The sequence below is a fragment of the Geotrypetes seraphini genome, chromosome 8 (genome assembly GCF_902459505.1).
Source record: "Geotrypetes seraphini chromosome 8, aGeoSer1.1, whole genome shotgun sequence".
Classification (NCBI taxonomy): domain Eukaryota; kingdom Metazoa; phylum Chordata; class Amphibia; order Gymnophiona; family Dermophiidae; genus Geotrypetes; species Geotrypetes seraphini.
Genome location: NC_047091.1, coordinates 189128258 through 189153028, shown reverse-complemented (window position 1 = coordinate 189153028; position 24771 = coordinate 189128258). Strand labels below are relative to the sequence as shown.

At 41.5% G+C, this 24771-nt stretch overlaps 1 protein-coding gene across 1 annotated transcript in view; it reads left to right on the top strand.

Moving 5' to 3' along the window:
• Nucleotides 1-24771, top strand: part of KSR2 (kinase suppressor of ras 2) — a 530220-nt gene that overhangs the window by 34463 nt on the left and 470986 nt on the right. The window contains exon 2 of the mRNA XM_033953868.1: nucleotides 11555-11695. Coding sequence (XP_033809759.1) covers nucleotides 11555-11695 — 141 coding nt within the window. The remainder of the gene's footprint in view (nucleotides 1-11554; nucleotides 11696-24771) is intronic.

Genomic DNA, 24771 nt, shown 5'->3' with positions numbered 1-24771 from the left:
AACATCTAAAGTCAGGTGAGTTATATTGGCACTGTAGTTTCCTTTTCTTGTCACGATGGGATCTTTGGTTGAATGTTAAGTAAAAGTAATAAAAAGAATTAAAAAGAACATAAATATAAGAGTTCCACTAGAAAAGTAAATAAAATATGTAAAGTTATACTGACAGTCCACTAAGTGTTTGTTCTCTATAAGTACATAAGTAGTCGCCTCCGCCGGGGTAGACCAGAGGTCCATCCTGCCCAGCGGTCCGCTCACGCGGCGGCCCATCAGGCATATTGCCTGAGCAGCAGTCCCTGACTAATTTTATGCCTACCTCTACACTTATCTCTAAACCTTCCACTGCTATTATCTGTACCCCTCAATCCCTTTGTCCTCCAGGAACCTATCCAGGTCTTCCTTGAAACCCTGTACTGTGCTATTTCCTATCACGGCTTCCGGAAGGGTGTTCCATGTGTCCACCACCCTCTATGTTTGTTGTTTTGATTGTGTGATTAGGAAAACTCCAATAAGATCTGATTTTTCTTTGAAGGCTAGTGTCTGTTATATCACACATTACGTTTGTGATGGCGTCATGACGCCCAGCTCTTCTGAAGAAGCCGGGCGCATCTCTCAGTTCCGCAGCCATTTTGAGGTGTCAGTCAAGTTGGTTTACTACACGAACGTGTTTGGATATCTAGATGTGGCAAGATGAAATGAATTTCCCCTGATGTACCCTGGAACAAGACGAAACAGAGGTACTTTCTGTCGGGAAGGGAAGCAGCAGTTTTGAAAAAGAAAAAGGAGCTGACTGCAAGAGCGTCTAAGAAATGTCCGAAGATAAGTTTGCCTTATTTATTCACATCACGTGTTATTAGACCTATCTATAAGAACTGAAACTAGTTTTGCCTCCAGGCTGTTGCCATTGTTGCTACATTTTGCCTGATTTAACCCTACATTCCTTAGACATAATTTACAGAAAATGAACTTTGAGATTTATATGAAAGAATGAAATGAAGAATGAAATACTGATGATATATATGTATGGAGTTTTTTCAGACCAGTGATGATACGGACGGCTTAGAGTACGGTGTAGTTCCGGCTGTCTGTGTATGAGGTCTGCTTTCTCCATTTTTTTGTACTCATTTATTTTCTGTCTGGTTTGATTTATTTTTGAAGATATAATGTGAATGAGGTTCTTCTGCTGAATTTCTCATACAGTATGTACAAGTCCAAAGTTTTTTCCAAAAGTTGTCACTTTTCATCTCAGTCAGTCAATTGTTCTGCTTGTGTTTTTTCCTAATCCTCATTCTCATGCTGGAAACACTGCTTTGTATACTTGGGACTGTACGCGGGCTTTGGCTTACTACATTGACCGGACAAAGCCACAGCGAACTTCTCCCCAACTTTTCAGTTCTTTTGATCCAAACAAGTTAGGGCACCCTGTATTCAAGCGAATGATTTCCAACTGGCTGGCTGCCTGCATCTCGTTCTGCTATACTCATACTGGACTGGCACTGGAAAGTCGTGTCACAGCCCATAGAAACATATAAATAGACGGCAGATAAGGGCCATGGCCCATCTAGTCTGCCCACCCCAATGACCCTCCCCTACCTTTCTCTGTGAATAGATCCCACGTGTCTATCCCATTTGGCCTTAAAATCAGACACGCTGCTGGCCTCAATAACCTGAAGTGGAAGACTATTCCAGCGATCAACCACCCTTTCAGTGAAAAAGAATTTCCTGGTGTCCCTGTGCAGTTTCCCGCCCCTGATTTTCCACGGATGCCCCCTTGTTGGCCCGGGACCCTTGAAAAAGAAGATATCTTCTTCCACCTCGATGCGGCCCGTGAGATACTTGAATGTCTCGATCATGTCACCCCTCTCTCTGTGTTCCTCGAGTGAGTACAGCTGCAACTTATCCAGCCGTTCCTCGTACGGGAGATCCTTGAGTCCCAAGACCATCCGGGTGGCCATTCTCTGGACCGACTCCAGTCTCAGCACATCCTTACGGTAATGCGGCCTCCAGAATTGCACACAGTATTCCAGGTGGGGCCTCACCATGGATCATATACAATGGCATAATGACTTCAGGCTTACGGCTGACGAAACTCCTGCGTATGCAACCTATGATTTGCCTTGCCTTGGATGAAGCTTGCTCCACTTGATTGGCAGTCTTCATGTTCTCACTGACGATCACCCCTAAGTCTCTGGCAACTTTTATTGCTTTGCTTAGATCTACTCCATTGAGGAAATCTGTACAGCTGCCACCTAGTCCTCATTTCATACCTTCACTTCTCACTACTGTCTGGCTTCTTTCTCCAGACGGGATGGGCACTTCGGGTATTTCAAAATTAATTTTCTTGGGCCAACACTCCCACCATCCCATCTCGGTTAGCTTGGAGGTCACCCATACGTGAGAATATGCTGCCTACTTGTCCTGGGATAAAACACAGTTACTTATCGTAACAGGTGTTATCCAGGGACAGCAGGCAGATATTCTCACAACCCACCAACCTCCCTGGGTTGGCTTCTTAGCTAGCTTATCTTAAATGAGGGACCGCACGCCCTGGATCGGGCGGGAAGGCACTCGTGCATGTGCGGTTCGGGCTATCGCGAACTTTCTAAACTCTTAAAGTGGCGATGCATTTTTAAAGTGGTCCATACCGGGGCTCCGTCGGTGATGTCACCCATACATAATAATAATAATAATAATAATAATAACTTTATTCTTATATACCGCCAACAATCTTGCGACTTCTAGGCGGTTTACAATGAAGAGAAACTGTACAGACAGCGAATTACAGAGTAACATAGTAGATGACGGCAGATAAAGACCCGAATGGTCCATCCAGTCTGCCCAACCTGATTCAATTTGAATTTTTTTTTTTTTTTTTAATTTTTTCTTCTTAGCTATTTCTGGGCAAGAATCCAAAGCTTTACCCGGTACTGTGCTTGGGTTCCAACTGCCAAAATCTCTGTTAAGACTTACTCCAGCCCATCTACACCCTCCCAGCCATTGAAGCCCTCCCCTGCCCATCCTCCACCAAACGGCCATGCACAGACACAGACCGTACAAGTCTGCCCAGTAACTGGCCTAGTTCAATCTTTAATATTATTTTCTGATTCTAAATCTTCTGTGTTCATCCCACGCTTCTTTGAACTCAGTCACAGTTTTACTCTCCACCACCTCTCTCGGGAGCGCATTCCAGGCATCCACTACCCTCTCCGTAAAGTAGAATTTCCTAACATTGCCCCTGAATCTACCACCCCTCAACCTCAAATTATGTCCTCTGGTTTTACCATTTTCCTTTCTCTGGAAAAGATTTTGTTCTACGTTAATACCCTTCAAGTATTTGTACGTCTGAATCATATCTCCCCTGTCTCTCCTTTCCTCTAGGGTATACATATTTAGGGCTTCCATTCTCTCCTCATACGTCTTCTGGCACAAGCCTCCTATCATTTTCGTCGCCCTCCTCTGGACCGCCTCAAGTCTTCTTACGTCTTTTGCCAGATACGGTCTCCAAAACTGAACACAATACTCCAAGTGGGGCCTCACCAATGACCTGTACAGGGGCATCAACACCTTCTTCCTTCTACTGACTACGCCTCTCTTTATACAGCCTAGCATCCTTCTGGCAGCAGCCACTGCCTTGTCACACTGTTTTTTCGCCTTTAGATCTTCGGACACTATCACCCCAAGGTCCCTCTCCCCGTCCGTGCATATCAGCTTCTCTCCTCCCAGCATATACGGTTCCTTCCTATTATTAATCCCCAAATGCATTACTCTGCATTTCTTTGCATTGAATTTTAGTTGCCAGGCATTAGACCATTCCTCTAACTTTTGCAGATCCTTTTTCATATTTTCCACTCCCTCTTCGGTGTCTACTCTGTTACAAATCTTGGTATCATCTGCAAAAAGGCACACTTTTCCTTCTAACCCTTCAGCAATGTCACTCACATACATATTGAACAGGATTGGCCCCAGCACCGAACCCTGAGGAACTCCACTAGTCACCTTTCCTTCCTTCGAGCGACTTCCATTAACCACCACCCTCTGGCGTCTGTCCGACAGCCAGTTTCTGATCCAGTTCACCACTTTGGGTCCTAACTTCAGCCCTTCAAGATTGTTCAACAGCCTCCTATGAGGAACTGTATCAAAGGCTTTGCTGAAATCCAAGTAAATTACATCTAGCATATGTCCTTGATCCAGCTCTCTGGTCACCCAATCAAAAAATTCAATCAGGTTCGTTTGGCATGATTTACCTTTTGTAAAGCCATGTTGCCTCGGATCCTGTAACCCATTAGATTCAAGGAAGTACACTATCCTTTCTTTTAGCAACACTTCCATTATTTTTCCAACAACTGAAGTGAGGCTCACCGGCCTGTAGTTTCCTGCTTCATCCCTGTGACCACTTTTATGAATAGGGACCACATCCGCTCTCCTCCAATCCCCAGGAATCACTCCCGTCTCCAGAGATTTGTTGAACAAGTCTTTAATAGGACTCGCCAGAACCTCTCTGAGCTCCCTTAGTATCCTGGGATGGATCCCGTCTGGTCCCATCGCTTTGTCCACCTTCAGTTTTTCAAGTTGCTCATAAACACCCTCCTCCGTGAACGGCGCAGAATCTACTCCATTTTCTCGTGTAACTTTGCCAGACAATCTCGGTCCTTCTCCAGGATTTTCTTCTGTGAACACAGAACAGAAGTATTTGTTTAGCACATTTGCTTTCTCCTCATCACTCTCCACATATTTGTTCCCAGCATCTTTTAGCCTAGCAATTCCATTTTTTATCTTCCTCCTTTCACTAATATATCAGAAAAAATTTTTATCTCCCTTTTTTACATTTTTAGCCATTTGTTCTTCCGCCTGTGCCTTCGCCAAACGTATCTCTCTCTTGGCTTCTTTCAGTTTCACCCTGTAGTCCTTTCTGCTCTCCTCTTCTTGGGTTTTTTTATATTTCACGAACGCCAACTCTTTCGCCTTTATTTTCTCAGCCACTAGGTTGGAGAACCATATCGGCTTCCTTTTTCTCTTGTTTTTATTGATTTTCTTCACATAAAGGTCCGTAGCCATTTTTATCGCTCCTTTCAGCTTAGACCACTGTCTTTCCACTTCTCTTATGTCCTCCCATCCTAACAGCTCTTTCTTCAGGTACTTTCCCATTGCATTAAAGTCCGTACGTTTGAAATCTAGGACTTTAAGTATCGTGCGGCCGCTCTCCACTTTAGCCGTTATATCAAACCAAACCGTTTGATGATCGCTACTACCCAGGTGAGCACCCACTTGAACATTAGAGATACTCTCTCCATTTGTGAGGACCAGATCCAATATCGCTTTTTCCCTTGTGGGTTCCATCACCATTTGTCTGAGCAGAGCCTCTTGAAAGGCATCCACAATCTCCCTACTTCTTTCCGATTCCGCAGACGGAACATTCCAGTCCGCATCCGGCAGGTTGAAATCTCCCAACAGCAGAACCTCCTCTTTCCTTCCAAACTTTTGGATATCCACAATCAGATCCTTATCAATTTGCTGCGATTGAGTCGGAGGTCTGTAGACTACACCCACGTAGATAGAAGTTCCATCTTCTCTTTTCAGAGCAATCCATATCGCTTCTTCCTCTCCCCAGGTCCCTATAGAATTGAACATCTAGTGATAGTGTTACAGGGTCTGTGTATTACGCGGTTTCACAATGAGTAGCATTATACAGTCAACGATATTCAGAGCATAAGTAGGAGAAGAGAAAGGAGATTGCGCTTTGAGTTACAAAGGTGCAAGACTGCGAAGGTGAAAAAGATAACATAAGATGTTGATGAGAAGTAAGTTGTTAACTTGGTACATTTGAACGAAGGACGGGCACCAGTGGGAAAAACTGGTAACAATTAAAGATAAAAATTTTGGCAGAAGAGGGTAGACGGACTCCTTGGGATGGGGGGAGGCTCCGATTTTAGGGGAGAAGTCTGGTTAGGTTATAAATCTCTTAAACAAGGTGGTTTTTAGTTCTTTCCTAAAGATACTATATGATTCTCTGGCGGCATCAGTGAAGTAGCCTGTCCAAGTTTGCAGTCTACCTGCTTGGAATTTGAATGTTCTATCAAAGAAGGTGCGATATCTACAGCCTATGATATTTGGGTATGTAAAGAGGTTACGGTTTCTGGTAGGCCTAATAGAGGAGTGGAATTCGAAGTGAGGTAGTAGGTAGCTGGGGGCCAGTCCCCAGATTAGTTTATAGCAGAGGCAGGAGAATTTGAATAGAATTCGTGCTTCAATTGGTAACCAATGAAGGAGTTTGTAGAATGGACTAACATGATCGCTCTTCTTTAGTCCGAATATTAGACGGATGGCCGTATTTTGAACTATTCTCAGTTTTCTCACATTTTTTTTAGATATTCCCAAGTAGACAATGTTACAGTAGTCCAGGGTGGATAAAATCAATGATTGTACCAATATTCTGAAGGATAGCGGGTCGAAGTATTTTTTTATGGTTTTCAGTTTCCAAAGGATGAAGAAGCATTTTTTAGTCACTGAGTTTATGTGCTCGGTCAGGGTCAGGTGGGTATCCAGGGTGACTCCCAGTATTTTTATGGTTTTTAGTATTGGGTGATCATGGCCGTTTACATATATTGTAGTTGCGGAGATTTTCTCGTTTGGGCTAGCAAGGAAAATCTTTGTCTTTTCTGAGTTTAATTTCAGTTTGAAGTTTAAAGTCCATTTTTCTATTTCGAGCATGATGGAGGAGATATGTTTTGAGTTGGTTGAGGTCACATTTGTTATTGGTATTAGTATGGAGATGTCATCTACGTATATATAATAAGTTAGGTTAAGCTTTTGTAAAAGGTGGCCTAGAGAAGAGATGTATATATTGAACAAGGTGGGAGATAGGGGGGATCCTTGTGGGACTCCCGAGGGGCTTTTCCAGGGTTCAGAGTAATTTCCTTCATGGACCACTTGATAAGATCGTTTGGTTAGGAAACCTTGGAACCAGGTCCACACTCTTCCTGATATTCCCATTTCGTCGAGGCACCTAAGCATAGTTTTGTGGTCCACGAGATCGAAGGCACTGCTGAAGTCTAACTGTAGGATCAAGGCGCTGGAACCTTGATTGAAAAGGTCGTATAGGTGGTTAAGGAGAGAGCCTAGGACTGTCTCGGTGCTGAATCCTTTTCTGAATCCAGATTGGTGGTCATTTAGGAGAGAGTACTTATCTAAGTGATTTACTAATTCCAAGTTGACCAGCCCTTCCAGCATTTTGGTGAAAAAGGGGGTGCTCGCTATGGGTCTGTAGTTGGACGCCAGTGTGAGCGAGATCTTCTGGTCTTTGGGTATGGGTGTGATTAGGATGTGTCCCATATTTTCCAGGTAGGTTCCGTTTTTGAGAGAGTAAGTTGCCCAGTTAAATAGGTCCCTCTTAAATTCTGGTATTGCATCTTGCATGATCTTAGGCGGACATTCATCTAGTAGACAATTTGATTTGGAGTATTTGTTGAAGAGTGCAAGGAAGTTATTCCAATCTGGGGGCTCGAAGTGGTTCCAGCTCATATCGCCTTTGGATTCACTACTCTGCGTTTTGAGGTTGAATTCAAGATTGGGTGGAGGAGGGGATATTGAGGCTCTGAGGTCGGTGATTTTTTTCCTAAAGTGGTTGGCTAGGGTGGAGACCTCTGGGATTTGATCATGATGGTTCTGTAGTATCTGTGTGGTGTCTGTTATTTTGCTTACTAGTTTGAATAGTTCTCTACTGTTTGTATTGGTTGTTCCTATTTTCTGTGCATAACAGTTATAACGCTTTTCTTTGATACGATTCTTGTAATTTTTCATTTTTTGTTTCTATTTAATTTTATCTTCCGCTTTGTCTGTTTTTTGCCATACTCTTTCCAGTTTTCTGAGAATATCTGCCTGCTGTCCCTGGATAACACCTGTTATGGTAAGTAACTTTGCTTTAGCGAGCGTGAGCTAGGACCTAACAGAGAGAGGAAAAGTCACTTTTGTGTTGTTTACACCACAGCACCGGTGTGGGGTTGGAAAGAGCAAAGGGGGGTGGGTGGGCAAAGAGGCTACAAAAATAAACCCACTAGGCCGTTTTAAAAAAATGCCCAATTGGGCAGGAAAAGTGAATCGAATAGAAAAATCAATTCAATAGGTAAATCGAATCAAAATTTTTTCCCTGAATTGGGCAGCACTAGTCTAAAAAGGCTGGGGGCAGCCATCAATAAACACAGTTTATTCAGTTGGATAGCAGATTGCATCTCTTTCACTTATGCCTAGGCTGGGCTGTTTCTGGAGGATCTTGTCACAGCTCACAATGTCAGAGCCATAGCTGCATTGGCCGTCCACTTGAGATTTGCCTCCATTGAAGAGACTTGCTAGGCTGCAGCATGGTCTTCAGGTGACATATTCATTCACATCTCTGCTGTCTGGAACAGGATTCTCAACGTGACGGTTCAATTAGACTGTTTTGCAGAATTTGTTTGGAGTCTAGAATCCAATTTTTATTACACTCCAGGCTGCATCCTCACAGCATTATATATAGGTTCTAGGTTAATTGGTTCATGGCTGGTCTTACTTGTTGCAGGCCCCTATTGTCCCTCTGTTGTTGTTGTTTTCGGTGAGCCTGATAGCTAGGGATTCTCATTGTGAGAAAATCATGTCCTGCTTGTCCTTGGAGAAAGTGAAGTTATTCACCTGTAGCAGATGTTCTCCATGGACTGCAAAACATATATTCTCACATCGCCTCCTACCTCTCCTAGGTACTCTACTCTTTCATCTTTTTTTTCGTATACTGCTGGTCCTGTATGCTTATGTTGGAGGGAGAAGCCAAAGGCTTTGAGAATCTTTTTGGGCTCCATTGGATGACATCACCCAAATATGAGAGTATATGTCTTGGAGAACCTCTGCTATAGGTGAGTAACTTTGCTTTACTGCCAATTAACTTGCTAACTCCAACAACTGTTAGTGCTTACTAATTAGTTTACTTGCAGATTTGGGCAACTCATACAAAATCGGGGGGGGGGGGGGGGAAGAGAAATACTTTGAGATCATTGCTAGTTCTTAAATTAGTACAACTGGCCAAATATCCATAGCAATTGTTGCAGAGGACTTCTTTGTTTGTTTCTCTGTGGATACTCAAATGTTAAACTAAAGCCTGGTGAATTTCAGTTTTGATGAGGTGTTCAATAAATATGTTTTCTGAAAATACATTTCAAATTGTGCTGAGGACACTAGTATGTGGGTAGGTTTCTGGCTTTGTTTGAATTTTTAATCTCCAAATTGAAGATACTTAATAAAACTCCTCTCTTTACTCAGGCTTCTCGCCTATGTTTTATTTTACGAATTTGTAACTTAGGCTACCCTTCTCCTTTTTATTATATTTTATTCATTTCCTTATTGATTTTAATAATTGTAAACCATTTAGCTGTTATGATTTGAAGTTCATTAAATAAAAGTGAATTTCTCAGAGGACAAGCAGGCATAATAATATTCTCACAGATGTGTGACGTCATCCATGGAACCCAGTACAGACACTACCAAGTGCGCTGTCACTTTAAATCTTTAGGCAGTGCCCATATCACACATGTGTTGGTGTCTTCCTACCCAAAATCGGCTTGTGGGACCATCAGTTCTTCATTTTCCATGGAGCTGAGAAGCTGTGTCTTCAGTGCGTTAAAATTTTTTCTAATTTTTTGTGCTGTCCCATCCTTTTTTTTCTTCATTATTTTTATTGTGTTCCAGTATTTTATTTATTTCATTTCTTAGCCCATCCTCCCAAAAGAGCTCAGAACGGGTTACAAATCAGGTACTCAAGCATTTTGCCTATCTATGCCGGTTGGCTCACACTATCTAATGTACCTGGGGTAATGGGGTTTAAGTGACTTGCCCAGGTGCAGGGTGCTGAGGTGGTAGCTCTAACCAGTACATCACACGCTCCTCATCTGACGTTGGTTAATTTTTGTCAACTTTTTTAATTTTTGGCCTTTGGGCCACCTCGAGCCCATTTTTTCCTCCCGGGAGCATTGATTGTTTTTCGGGTCCCTTTTCACTCAAGCTCCCCAGGCCATTGATTCCTTTCACTTTGTGCTTGCTGTTTTCTCCTCCATGGCTTTAAGAAGTGTTCTTGATGTAATCGGACCATTTCAGTCTCTGGTGTGTACAGTGTCTGGGTCCCGAACATTGGGACATTAGCTGTGCTCTATCTTCCTATGCAATGGCATGCTGGATCTGTGTGTGTGTAGGGGAGCAGGGGGTCTGTGTGGTAGGGTGTAAGTGAAAGAGGGAAAAGTATGTATGTGGGCTACTTGACATGATGAACCATCATTCTGACTCAGTAAGGCTATTCTTATGTTCTGAGATTGACTTTTAGTTGAGTGTATATGGTATAATATGCTTTCTTGACTGAATGACCAGATATACAAATAATTATATATTTTCTGCAATTTCCTATTGGTCCGTGTGATATTCCCCATGTAGAGGTTATTTTTAACAGGCCCATGAGCTGTGAAGTCACAGAGATTCATATGTTGTGCCTGCTTGATAAGGACAAACCCTATATATGTAAGTCAATAAACCACATATCTTCACACCTCATTCGTATCTTATTTTAAAGAACAGCTTCAACTCAATCCTCAGCAAGGCCACCTTCCCACTCAGTAATCACTCATAGTGGGCGGCTTTATGCCTCAAATCGTCATCGGATCATTCGTTCTTTTTTTGGTTTTTATCTTTATAAATTTTTTTCTTTCCGTTTTCATTTTGCTTTTTATCTTTAATATTTATACATTATTATATCAGCCTTAAATGGTTATACTAACATCTGGTCTTAATTCAAGAAGGGGGAGATTAACGACATGTTTCACCCATGTGTTACCAGCGGTTTTCTCAAGGCTATCACTCCCTCACAGTTAACACTCCATTCTGAACAGACCATTACGCTCCCCCTTCTTGAATTAAGACCAGAAGCTAAGTATAACCATGTGGTTTATTGACTAACATATATAGGGTTTGTGATATATCATTGCCTCTTTCTTGGAGATTTAAATAAGTTTAGTGCCCTAGCATAAATTGCTTGATAAGGACAACATATGGGCCCATATGCCTTTATTTATTTATTTGGCTTTATAAAATGACCCCACTGGAAAGGAGGTATGTGCTCTTATACCTGCCTGAAGCAGTCATAACTTCTGCCTAAGTGTATTTTATACCATAACTCATATCTTGTAATCCCCTCCCTGCTCCACCCAACTTCTGACCAGTCCCAGAAATGGTATCTCTTACTTTTGTGTGTCTCTGCTCCGAGCAATTTTATAAGCACCCATTTCTCAGCACAAAACATTGTTTTACACACGAAAAGGATGATAAGAGTTATCTCAAAATGTCTGCCCCCAAGTTTTCCAACTGTTTTATTAAAATGAAATTCTTGGGAGAAGAAGGAACTTGATTAAAAATGAAACAAATTTTGTGGATACTTAGTTGCATTATACTTCACAATAAGGTACAATATTCATAATGCAGATTCCAAATATTCTCCAGTGTTTAGCCACATTGGAATAAAGGGTCTCATTCTTGTACATCTCCTTTATTTCAGAGCAAACTGGTGAGATACTTCAACCGTCAGCTGTCCTGCAAAGAGAAGGTGGCCCTGCAGGAACGGAGCACTGAGCTAGAAGGGTTCCCCCAGCTCACAGACTGGCTCCGTATTGTGGATATGCGCAAAGAGGTCTTAGAGGTGAGAAATTAAATAGAGTGTGTGTAGTAGTTAGAGCTACAGCCTCTGCACCCTGAGGTGGTGGATTGAAACCTCAGACATCCCTTTATTCCAGGACAAGCAGGCAGCATATTCTCACATGTGGGTGATGTCATCCACAGACACTTTAAAAGTGCATTGCAGTAGTCCGCACCACACCGCGTATGCACGAGTACCTTCCCGCCCAATGTAGGTGTGCAGCTCCTCAGTTTTTTTTTTTCCGCGGAACTAGAAGTCATGTTGTTCAAACGTTCTTCGTTTTGCCTTGCCTTCCCACTCATGCGTTATTTTATTCTTTTTATTATTTAGTCAATTTCTCTCTCAGTAAAAAAAAAAAAAAATGTTTCGAGAGTCCAAATTCACTTTGTCAGCCGTCCGGCATTTTGATTGGCGGGTCCTTTGTCATGCTTCAGCCATCGAGTTTAATTTGGCTGAGGCAAACTTCCATTGATGTCATGCCCGGTGACGGGTTTTAAAAAGTACAACCGGTGTTCTCGAAGTATTTCAATGACAGACTCTCACAACTGGTGTTTACAGTGTCTGGGTCCAGAGCACTGGGTTCAATCCTGCACACGTTGTTCAACTCTACAAAAGTACACCATTCAAAGCTGCATTTTACAGCATGAAAAGTTGTTCGGTGTCGGCATGGAGGGAGATTTGTCATCGACATCATCTACATTGAAAGCCGCGATGATGAAGACATCAACACTGCCCATTGCAACATTGACCCTGGTGTCGCAGGTCATCGCTCCATCTGGTAAGCCAGCTAAAAAGCCTACAGCTTCCTAGATGGGGTCGCAGGTCACTAAGGCAGAGAGTCTATTCATGCCAACTAAGCGGAAACCCCTTATGTGACTTGTTCCAACATCGAGAGGTTCATCATCATCTGAGTCATCCTCTCTGGAACGAGTCGCAGCACCATTGGTACTGGCGACTAAGCCAAAGGTACCAGTGCTTTCTTTTCAACAGAAGCTCAGTGCTGTGTTTCGTGAGGAGTTTGGGGATAAATTCAATCTTTTGACCCCCGACACCAACTTCTCTGGTACCAGCCCAGCCTGAGCCTAACATTGCAAGGTCTTCTGGTACCGTCGATGCTCCATCGATGCAGTGCCATGGATCTTGACACCGCTCAGGTCCATCTAGTCCTGCATTGAAGCATTGTTCCTCCAGACACCGTTCCATCTCCTCGAAGCATCATTCTTCTTCTTCGAGACAATCTAGCAGGAGTTCCTCCAAATCCAAGCTTGTTTCTCGTAAACATAAACATTCTAATGAATCCTCGACACTTGACCGGCACTGGTCCAAGCATAATTCTCGTTCTGTCCTTGTTGATTTTGACATACAGGATGACTCAAATCTGGATCTTTCTCCTTCAGCTACTGAAGCAGATGACTCTCCTGAATTGAAGTCTCCTAAGCACTCTCCAGTTAGAGCTTCTTCTTCTACAGTTGGGAAAGGATCTCTTTGTGAAGCTGGAGGCAGATTCCAAATACAGAGCTGAATTTTTGGAAACTTTGGACTATGAGCAGCCTCCTAAGGAGCTACTAAAATTTCCTTTACATGGAATCTTGAGAGAAACCCTCAACAAAAATTGGGAGTCTCCTTTCTCTGTTCTTGTTGCTCCCAGGAAATTGAATTCTCTCTTTAAGATTATTTCAGTTCCAAGGTTTGACAAACCTCAATTGCTTCATCAATTCTTGGTTTTAGAGTCCACTTCAAAGAAATCCACTCCATCCAAGGTCTATGCTTCAGTCCCCCAAGGTCGGAAGGGACGGACTATGGCCAGATTTGGTCGACAGCTCTACCGAAATTCTATGTTAGCCAATTGAGTCCTCAATTACAATTTCAATTTTTCTTGCTATTTGAAATATCTTGTGAAGCAATTTCCTGGATTTCAAAAATATCTTTCTTCTCATAAACTGAAAGATTTTCAACGCCTTGTTAGCACTGTCACTCAGTTGAGGAGGTATATTGTTCGCTCAGCTTATAATAATAATAATTTTTTATTCTATATACTGCCAAACCATCAGTTCAAGGCAGTTCACAACAAGAAGATGCTGTACAGTGAATTACATACATGAGCATCAAATGTTTCTCAGAAAATACAAATTTCAATTAAGTCACATATTTATCAAACAGGTAAGTTTTCAGAATTTTTCTAAATAGATAATAAAGACTGAGCTTGGGGAATAAGAGCATTCCAACATGAATTCATTGCACTAGCCTGAAATACAAAAGTTTTTCCTAAGAATCTCTTGCTGCGACATGCTTTTGCTGATAGGAACATAAACTAACAGGTTTTTCGTGTATTGTTTGAATTATAAAATTCAAAGTGGGAAGAGAGGGAGGCTGGAGTCAATCCAAATAAAACTTTAAAACAGATACAGCCAAATTTAAACAAAACTCTAGCCTCGAATGGCAACCAGTGAAGCTTTAGATAATAAGGGGTACATGATCATAATTTTTAAGGCCAAAAATCAAACAGACTGCTATATTCTGTATTATTCTGAGTCTTATGATGTTTTCGAATTCACTTCCAGGGCCTTTTCTTTGTCTGTGGCCATGAGAAGATTGGCATGGCTCAGGGTTTCAGATATGGATGTTAACTCAGAACACCAGCCTAATAATGGTTCTTTTAGGCTACATGGCCTCCACAGTCCATGTGATTCCTTTTGCAAGGCTTCATCTCAGGATGCCTCAATGGTCTCTAACTTCACAGTGGTCTCAAGTAACTGACCCCCCTCTCACAGCACATTTCTGTCACCTCATCTCTTCAACGGTCGTTTCAGTGGTGGATGAATTCTTCCAATCTGCCCAGAGATCTTCTGTTTCACATGCCTCCTCATCAGAAAGTTCTGACTATGATGTGTCCACTTATGCTTGGGGGGCTCATCTAGATGACCTTCAAACTCAGGGTCATTGGTCATCCAGAGAACAATAGTTTCACATCAATCTCCTGGAACTCAGAGCAATTTATTATGCCCACAAAGCTTTTCAGCATTTAATAGTTAACCATGTCCTCCTGCTTTGCTCGGGCAATCATGTAGTCATGTATTATATAAACAACCAAGGAGGTTCTCTCCTTCTCTGTCAGGAGATTCAGAAGATCTGGCTTTGGGCGATTGCTCACAACATCTTTCTCAAAACTGTTTACAGAATTTCTTGGCAGACAAACTCAGAATTCTTCAACCTCACGAATGGATGTTCAACTCTGCAGCTCTCCATACCAATTTTCTCAATGGGGGACTTCTCAAGTGGATTTGTTTGTGTCTCCCCACAACAACAAGTTGCTCCAAACTGTACTCTCCTCATCGTCTGGAGGCAGATGCTTTTCTTTTGGATTGGATGCACGAGTTCCTCTATGCATTTCCACCCATTCCTCTCATTCTCAAGATACTTGTCAAAGCCATGCAGGAGTTGGCCATCATGATACTCATAGCTCCTCTGTGACTCAGGCAGCCTTGGTTCTCCTTTCTACTTCAACTCAGTATAAAGGAACCAATACCTCTGCCAATTTTTCCATCTCTTCTTATGCAGAGTCAAAGTTTGCTTCTACATCTCAACCTTCAGTCTTTACACCTGACAGCTTGGTATCTCTCGGGCAGAATCAAACTGATCTTCATCTTTCTCAGCCTGTCAGACTCATTTTGGAAGTTTCTAGAAAACCAGCCACTCAGCAGTGTTACCAGCAAAAGTGGACACATTTTTCTTCCTGGTGTCTCCTTCATCACCAGGATAGGAAACCCATCTCTGTTGCAATAATTTTGGATTATCTTCTTCATTTATCTGACTTTGGTCTCAAGTCTATATCTATTAGAGTCCATCTCAGTGCTATCACTGCCTTTCATCAACCAGTGGATGGTAAATCTCTTACTGCTCATCCTCTGATCTCCAGATTCATGAAAGGACTTTTTAATGTGAAATCACCTCTCAAACCCCCTCCAGTGGTTTGGGACCTCAATATGATTCTTGCTAAGTTGATGAAGCCTCCATCTGAACCAATGCCTACAGCTCATCTCGAGTATCTTACTTGGAAAGTGTTTTTTCTCATTTCTGCCAGAAGAGTGAGCGAGCTTCAAGCGCTAATGGCAGACCCACTTTTTACAATGTTCCACCATGACAAAGTTGTGCTTCACATGCATCCAAAGTTCTTATCAAAAGTTGTCACTGAATTTCATCTCAATCAATCGATTGTGCTTTCAGTTTTTTTTCCCAAGCCTCATTCTCATCCAGAAAAAACGGCTCTTTACACTCTGGATTCATGCGAGCTTTGGCCTATTATCTTAACAGAATAAAGCCGCATAGAACATCCTCAACTTTTTGTCTCCTTTGATCCTAACAAGTTGGGGCATCCTATTTCCAAGAGAACGATTTCCAACTGGTTGGCTTCCTGCATATAGTTCTGTTATGCTCAGGCTGGGCTGCAATTGGCGAGTCGGGTAACAGCCCATAAAGTTTGAGCTATGGCAGCATCAGTAGCTTTTCTTCGATCTACTCCTATTGATGAAATCTACAAAGCTGCTGCTTGGTCCTTGGTTCATACATTCACCTCACATTATTGTCTACAATCTGGCAGTGCACTTTTAAAGTGTCTGTACCGGGGCTCTTTGGATGACATCACCCACTTGTGAGAATATCTGCCTGCTGTCCCTGGATAACACATGTTATGGTAAGTAACTGTGCTTTACATTCCACTGATCCACATTATCTGCTTAATGAGAGGAAAAGGATCTCAGAAACCTTAGTAGCAAAATAGAATCAAATGTTTACAGGTTCCATGTTTCTATCATAGGTCCCAAAAAACCTCTCTCTATATCTATCCACTTTTTTTAAAAGTTTTAAATGTTTTAATTTTTTTAACTTATATTTAACAGCCCACATATATCTTATATGTGGTAGGCAGCCTTCGCCTGATGGGACCCGTTTTGCCGGCTGCATCGGCTTCTTCAGAGGGTCACTAATGGCTGCTAGTGATCTGTACTATAATCTGCAAAATAATGCAGCAAACTATGTGAGCTCATATCATTAAAATACTAAGCCCAGTGTGACAAATGGTTAGCTCCGTGCTCTAATTTCTGAGTTAAACTTTTATTGAAAAGTTAGTGTTCACTTAAACCTCACTCTTTTTTTTTTCTCAATATTTTTATTCGTTTTAATAGAAAACAATAATGGAAAATATACATAACAAATATAGATAGATATGACTACTTGAAACAGGGAAAGATGAGTACATAGGTACATAAGGCATAGAGATAAATATGACCCAATAGCAGTATCATACATCTATAGTAGAGATATATACATATTTCACTGGAACAAAGTATTATATAGGATACTTGTATATCAAATGTTCAAAACTAGTAACAATCAAGTAGATCCTATATCCAAGATAAGGCAAAGCGTATTAAGTGCAAAATTAGTCGGGGTGGGGGGGGGGAAATAGTTGAGATAATGGAGAGGTCAGTTGGGATTTACAGTGAGAAATTAATTAGTGCTTCCCATATTTGCATAAATTTGTGAAAGCTGTGCATTTTGTTTTGCTGTGATTCCTTCGTATTGTTCTGTAGTACAGACAGTATTTCACCATGTTGCATAAGATAGTTTGTAAGGGTGTTTCCAGCCATTTAGGATGGATTTGATTGTGATCATAATTAGGGATTGATATAATTTTGTTTGATTCTCAGTCAGACTTGAGGTCAAAGCAAATTCTCCAAAGAGAATTTTCGCTAAGGAGATAGGTTCATTGATATTCAGAATTTGAGATAGAAATTTCCAGATTAGGGACCAATATTTATTTATTATAGGGCAGTGAAAAAGCATGTGGTCTAAAGTCCCAACATCTAGGTTGCAGGACCAACATCTGTTATGCTCCACATGGGGCAATTTAGAGAGTTTATATGGTGTCTAGAATGCCCTATGTAATAGGAAGTAGCAAAATTGAGTAATAGCTGAGGAGTGGCTAAGTTTGAAAGTGTGGAGCCATATGATATGCCATTGTTCTTTTATCAAAATTGATCCCTATTTCTTTACACCAAATGTCTTGGACTCCAAGTGTACCAGGTTCCAAGGATACTGAGTGTAGGATTTGATACCATTTAGCAGCTTTGTCATCCTTCTTAATGTGTTTCACACTGAGGTCTAAAATGGAAGACCACATGGTTTTTAGAGTATTCTGTTATGCAGTGCTTCAGTTGGAGCCAGGAAAAATATTGAGTCATTGGTATCTTGTACTGAGTGGAGAAGGGAATTCAAGACCCCTTATCAATGTGTTTGAGAGTCCAAATATTTGCTTTTTTCCAAAGAGGCCAATTAATGGATCAACCCTGTATTAGGAACTGAGTGAAGCCAAATAGGTGTAAGAGTAGTGAGTATCTAATTTGTTGTCCATGTAGCGAATAGCATGTGAGGTATCACGGAGATGTAAATGGGTAGCAGATTCAGAATTTTTATCTAGAAATGGTAAAAGCGATAGCGAAGCATTGGTTAAAAGAGTTTGTTCTATGTTGAGCCAGGTAGGGCCTACATCATCAAATGATGGCGGCACTAGCCAGCGAGAGGCCCTGCCGTAGAAGGAAGGCAATGTGATATGTTTTGAAACAGCGGAAGTTCACTCCACCTTCTATTTTTGATCTTTTAAGTTTCTTGAGACCGATTCTCGGGTTTTATTGTTCCATATAAATTTTGTTAAGATAGATTCTAATTTGGTGTATGTAGTTTTGAAAAGGTAGAAAGGGAGCTTACCCAGAATATAGTTGATTACTGGGGTAATCATCATACGAACTGTCTCTACTCTCCCTCACCACAATAATTTCAGTGGCGACCATTTGGAAGCAAGCTTACTAGTTAGTTCTAAAAGTAGGTCAGAATTATGTTTCTGCATTTCATCCACAGTAGCAGCAACTTGTATCACTAGGTATTTTATTTGGGAGGTGGAGCAATGAAGGCCATGAGTTTTAATAATGTGAATAGCATCTGGGCAATTTAATGGGAGGGCTTCCATTTTAAAAGACGTTTAGTTTGTATCCCGAGGCTTTAGAGAATTTAATTATATCTTGTAGAATAAGTGGGATGGAACTAGGGGAGGAATATAGTAACACGTCGTCAGCATATGCTGACAGTTTAATTTCTAGGGAACCAAATTTCACACCAGTTATCAAAGGGTTGGACCGAAACTGTATAAGGAGAGGTTCTACAGCTAGGTTGAAAAGTAAAGGGGAGAGTGGACATCCCTGCCTAGTGCCACGTTTCAGGTGAAATGGGTCTGAAAGTAAGCCATTAACTAAAACTTTTGTAGTGGGATTGGAGTATAAAATTTTAACCATATCTATGAAAGCAGTTGGGAAAGAGAACCAACGAAGTACAGAAAATAAGTAAGGCCACTCTATGCGGTCAAACGCTTTCTCTGTGTCTAGAGCAATGGCCACTATGGGGGTACAGGAGAGAGATTCTTGAGAAATTACATTGATTAATACCAGGGAATTGTCACTAGGAAGATGACCTTTTGATCAGCAGAAATAAGGGATGGCATGACCAGTTGTATTCTAGAGGCCAATAACTTTGCGTAGATTTTCGCATCATTATTTATAGAAACATAGAAGATGACGGTAGATAAGGGCCATAGCCCATCAGGTCTGCCCACTCTACTGACCCACCCCCAAGTCTACTATCCTAGGGATCCCACTTCCGGTGACGGGTTCCCTTGGCTTAACCCTCTAAGGGATCCCACATGGGCATCCCATTTGCTCTTAAATTCTTGCACGCTGTTGCCTCGATCACCTGCACTGGGAGCTCGTTCCAAGGATCAACTACTCTCTTGGTGAAGAAATATTTCCTGGTGTCGCCATGAAATTTCCCACCCCTGAGTTTGAGCGGATGCCCTCTTGTGGCTGAGGGCACAGAGAATCTCTTCTTCCATCTCGATATGGCCGGTAATATACTTAAACGTCTCGATCATGTCTCCTCTCTCCCTACTTTCCTCGAGTGAGTACAGCTGCAAATTTTTCAGCCTTTCCTCGTACGATAGATCCTTGAGTCCCGAGACCATCCTGGTGGCCATCTGTTGCACCGACTCTACTCAGTGATAATGATCTATAACTTGATGTTGAGAGGGAGTCTTTGCTAGGTTTTAAGAGAACTATTGTTGTTGCCTCTGTAAAGGTGCCAGTGGTTTGACCAGTACTTATCATATGTGAGAAAAATTGGAGAAGATAAGGAGCAAGGATGTGGGCAAAAGCTGCTTAAAATTCTGTACTTAATCCATCTTGTCCGGGGGCTTTATTTTGTTTCATGGTTTTAATAGAGTCTAGTATTTCTGAGATGGAGATATCAGAGCTTAATGGTTCATGTTGGGCCAGGGAGACAATAGGGTGAGGCAGATTAGAAAGAAAGCTATCAGGATTTGAGGTGGAGTCGAGTTCTGAGGTGTATAGGTGACTATAAAAGAGTTGGAATTGCTTAAGTATATCTGTATGGTCTAACAGGGTATTTCCAGAGTGATCTCTAATCCCAGGTATGGTGGTCTTTTCTGTTTTACCTTTTAGATAGGAAGCTAGTTGGTGACCGCATTTGTTTTTTTCAGAATAATACTTTGCATTTTGTATATAGATTTGGCACACAGTGGAACGGGATAACACAGAATTGTAGGTAAATTTTATGGATTGTATTTGCTTTAGAATTTTCATGTTGGGATCTGCTTGATGTAGAGATTCCAGTCTTTTAAGTTCAGTGGCTAATCTTGTCGCCTCTTGGGAATTTTTCTTGGAGAGGGACGCTGCAAAGGAAATTATAGCTCCTCAAACTGACGCCTTAAAGGCATCCCATAAGATAAACCAGTTTGTGTTTCGAGGTGTGTTGAAAGAGAAATATTCCTCAATATGTCTGGTAATATAAGGGAGAAAACCAGGCTCTTGGAGTAGAGTGGAATTGAACCTCCAGGTTTTCTGTTGGGGAGGTTTGCACATATTGCTAAATTGGAGAAGGATAGGTGCATGATCAGAGATAGCGATTTCTTTGATTTGTGTTGAGGCAATATGAGGAGCCAGTGTATTGCTAATAAGGAAGAAACCTATTCTCGAGTATGAGGAGTGTGGGGAAGAGAAAGAAGTGTAGTCTTTATCTTGTGGGTAAGCAAATCTCCATGGATCTACTAACTTGAATGATTAAATCTTGTAATTTCAGCCAAGATTTAGTTTTCTTAAATGGAGTTGTTGATTTCCTATCTAGGAGAGGATCTAATATCAAATTGAAACCCCCCCCCATTATACTCGATTTCCCCATGTCAGAATTCAAGGATTTCGCTAATTCTTCAAAAAATGCTGATTCATCCATATTCGGACCATAAATGTTGGTAATTGCAATAGGGAGGCCATTGATCTCTAATTGTACTTTAAGCCATCTTCCTTGGGAGTCTATAGAATGTGATAGTAATTGGTTATCAGCCCTCTTCCTAATCAAAGTTATCACACCATTACGTTTACCTAGAGTTGGAGAGAATAGAGGTGGCAGGGCCCATGGAGTTGTAATTTTACAGGCTTCAGTGGCTGAAAGATGTGTCTCTTGAAATAGAACAATATCGGGGTTTAATTTGGAAACATAGTCAAGTATTTTCTTTTGTTTGATTGGGTTATTAAATCCTTAGACATTCAGTGACATGAGAAGGATAAAATAATAGCAGAAGATACCTTAATCGTGTACCATATATACCAACATGAGCATGTAATTAATATTGCCTGAAGGAAGGATAGGGCTGTTCAAATACAACAAACAAGAGTAACAAGAGTCGGAGGGTCCGCAGGAATGACTAGCATCCTGGAGCCACTCTAAGAAAAACATGTAGGTAAAAACTTCATATAACATTGCAAATATAGCAAAGAAGAATTAGGCAGGAAAGCTACCAATGCAAAGTATGCATTTTATATTATAGGAGAGACTGCAGGTACATCTGAATTCAAGAGGAAAATGAGTAGGAAAGCAGTATGCAAAACATAATAGCAACAAACAGGTGTATAGTAGTAGTGATTACATAAAGCCAAAGTTTAACATCTGAAATTAAAGCATATATAAACATGGTTATTAAAAGGTATATCTGGCATAACAGATAGTGAGACCTTGAAATAGAGCTAGTATGAGAGTGAGCATGGTATGAGATTGGTGATGAGTTCAAAGGCTCTGGAATAATTTCCAGGAGCAGAATTGAGAGCTAGTAGATAGGTTACATCATATATTATATGTATAGGGAGTCATACGAATTAAACTCAATCCTGGAGTTGTAAGTGGAGGCAAATTATTAATAAGTGTAATTAAAGTCAGAATAGATGGCATTGTTGAAAGCAGTAATACAGCATACAACAGTAGATGAAAGAAACTGCCTATTGAAAGAGTGTCATTTAAAGTCAAAAGCTGAAACATGCAGTAATGGGCCTCATATCCAGAATCTCATAAGAACAGCCTGAGGAAGAATAAACATATGTATTTTTAACCATATTAAGTATCTTTCTAAGAATGAAAGATGAGATTATGCATTGATCACATGCAGTCTGTTCTTAAGGAAAATATAAGATCTTTCGACCTCTTCACTGATTCCAGCGGGCAGGCAGGAATCGAGGCAGGAGCCTGATCCTGCAGGGGCGTTGAGCCGTTTCCGCCCCCCCCTCGAGTCCAGTGGGGGCCTACTCCATAAAAACGAGCAGCGCCAACGGCGCTCAGCCATTCGGCGCGCCGGCGAAGGCGCACGGCAAAGGCGCCTGCGCCTTAGTGCGCGCCTTTGTGAAGCGACACTAGCTGAAGCGACAAAACGTTGAATCTTCAAAATAACCTGTATACCCTGATAAGTTGTTAGTAATGTTTTTCTCCAAAATAACTTGTATAGCTTGATAAGTTAATAGTACTGTCTATCTCCAAAATAACCTGTAGAGCCTGATAAGTTAATAGTACTGTCTATCTCCAAAATAACCTGTATAGCCTGATAAGTTAATAGTACTGTCTATCTCCAAAATAACCTGTATAGCCTGATAAGTTAATAGTACTGTCTATCTCCAAAATAACCTGTAGAGCCTGATAAGTTAATAGTACTGTCTATCTCCAAAATAACCTGTATAGCCTGATAACTTGAAAGTACTGTTTATCTCCAAAAGCACCTATACTTCTTCCATATAGCCAGAGAAATTGATAATACTGTCTATCTCCAAAATAACCTGTATAGCCTGATAAGTTAATAGCCTGATAAGTTAATAGTATTGTCTATCTCAGTGTTTTTCAACCGCTGTTCCGCGGCACACTAGTGTGCCACGAGATGTTGCCTGGTGTGCCGCAGGGCCGCCATCAGGGCAGTACTACCAGTCCTGCATTCAGGGGCCTGGAGCTGACAGGGGGCCCGAGGCAGGGGCGCCAGTAGCTCGCCAAGGCAAAGTGAGTCGATCACCCAGGACTCACTTTGTCTTGGCGATCTAATCTATCGAGCCGATAAGTCTTCTTCTCCCCAACGTCAATTCTGCAGTCGGAGAGGAAGTTCGGGCCTGCCAATCGCTGCCTGGCTGGGCGGAACTTCCTCTCCGATTGCAGAATTGACGTCAGGGAGAGCATGCGTCGGCGTCGGCTTTGGGGCCTGTTATCCATTGGTGGGTCCTGTTCCCCGATGGCAGCGGCAGTGGCAGTGGCTTGGGGAACGGCAGGGAGAAAGAAAGAAAGGGGGCAGGCAGGGAAACAGAAGGAAAGAAGAGAAACAGAAAAAAAGAAAGAAAGGTCAGGGAGAGAGGAAGAAAAAGTTGGGGGAGGGAATGAGGTGTGGAGGAGAGAAAGCATACAGGCTGATAGAAGGGAAGAAAGATTGGATGCACAGTCAGAAGAAGAAAGTGCAACCAGAAATCACCAGACAAGGTAGGAAAAATGATTTTATTTTAAATTTAGCAAAGTGGAGGCAGTATTAAGTCTAGATCTCTTATAATTTGTAATCCGCCTAGAACCGCAAGGCACAGGCGGAATAGAAATCACTAATGTAATGTAATGTAATGTATTACCACAGTTTTCAAAGGAATTTGCCCAAATAACTTAATAGTTAACTGGGTAAATTCCCAGAGATGAAAACTTCCCTTCACTTACTATGCACAGTTCTGAATTTATATCTGCTGTCTATATTTTACAATATGGTCACCTTTTACTAAACCGCAATAGTGGTTTTTAGCGCAGGGAGCCTATGAGCGTCAAGAGCAGTGCTGGGCATTCAGCGCAGCTCCCTGCGCTAAAAACTGCTATTGTGGTTTAATAAAAAGGATGGAGGGTATATTTGTCTATTTTTGTATGCTATAAAAACCAAATACAGAGAGAGACTGAGAGCTGTTGACGAAGCTGTGTGTCTTTCTTCGATTCCAGCCAGAATATCAGCTTTGTGTTCAGCCAAACAGGCCCAGGTTTCGCACTGAATAAAGTATTTTATAATTTTTCACTATTCTGTTTACTTAATATTTCATAATAAAGTAATTATAAAATACTTTCTTTGTGTTTATTTGATTCCTATTCAAGAGAATTACTTTATATATAGTCAATATAGGCACAGAGTTAAATTTTTTAACATTTTCTAATGGTGGTGTACCTCGTGATTTTTTTCATGAAACAAGTGTGCCTTTGCCCAAAAAAGGTTGAAAAACACTGGTCTATCTCCTAAATAACCTGACTAGCATAGACAAACTGCTATAGCTGACACTCTTATATCCCATTATTAGTTCTCCTCATTCCTACATAACTCTGACAGCACTCCCCCGAACCAGCAGGGTCCCTCACAATTCAAATAAGAGCTCCACATCTCACAACAGTGGGAAGAAAAACCTACCCATCTCTGAACTCACTACTGAGGATCACAGACGCTACAGAACAAAGGGGAAGAAAACCCCCCGTCCCCCCTAACCTCCCTACACCACTCAGAACCTTGCACCTCACACCAGTTACCAAACTATAGATTCTCCTGCACACTACAAAAAAATCACTATGCCTCCCAACTTTTCCACAAGCGTACTCCTACATCTACTACTCTTCCTACTCCTAACCAACAGAAAAACAGAAGGATA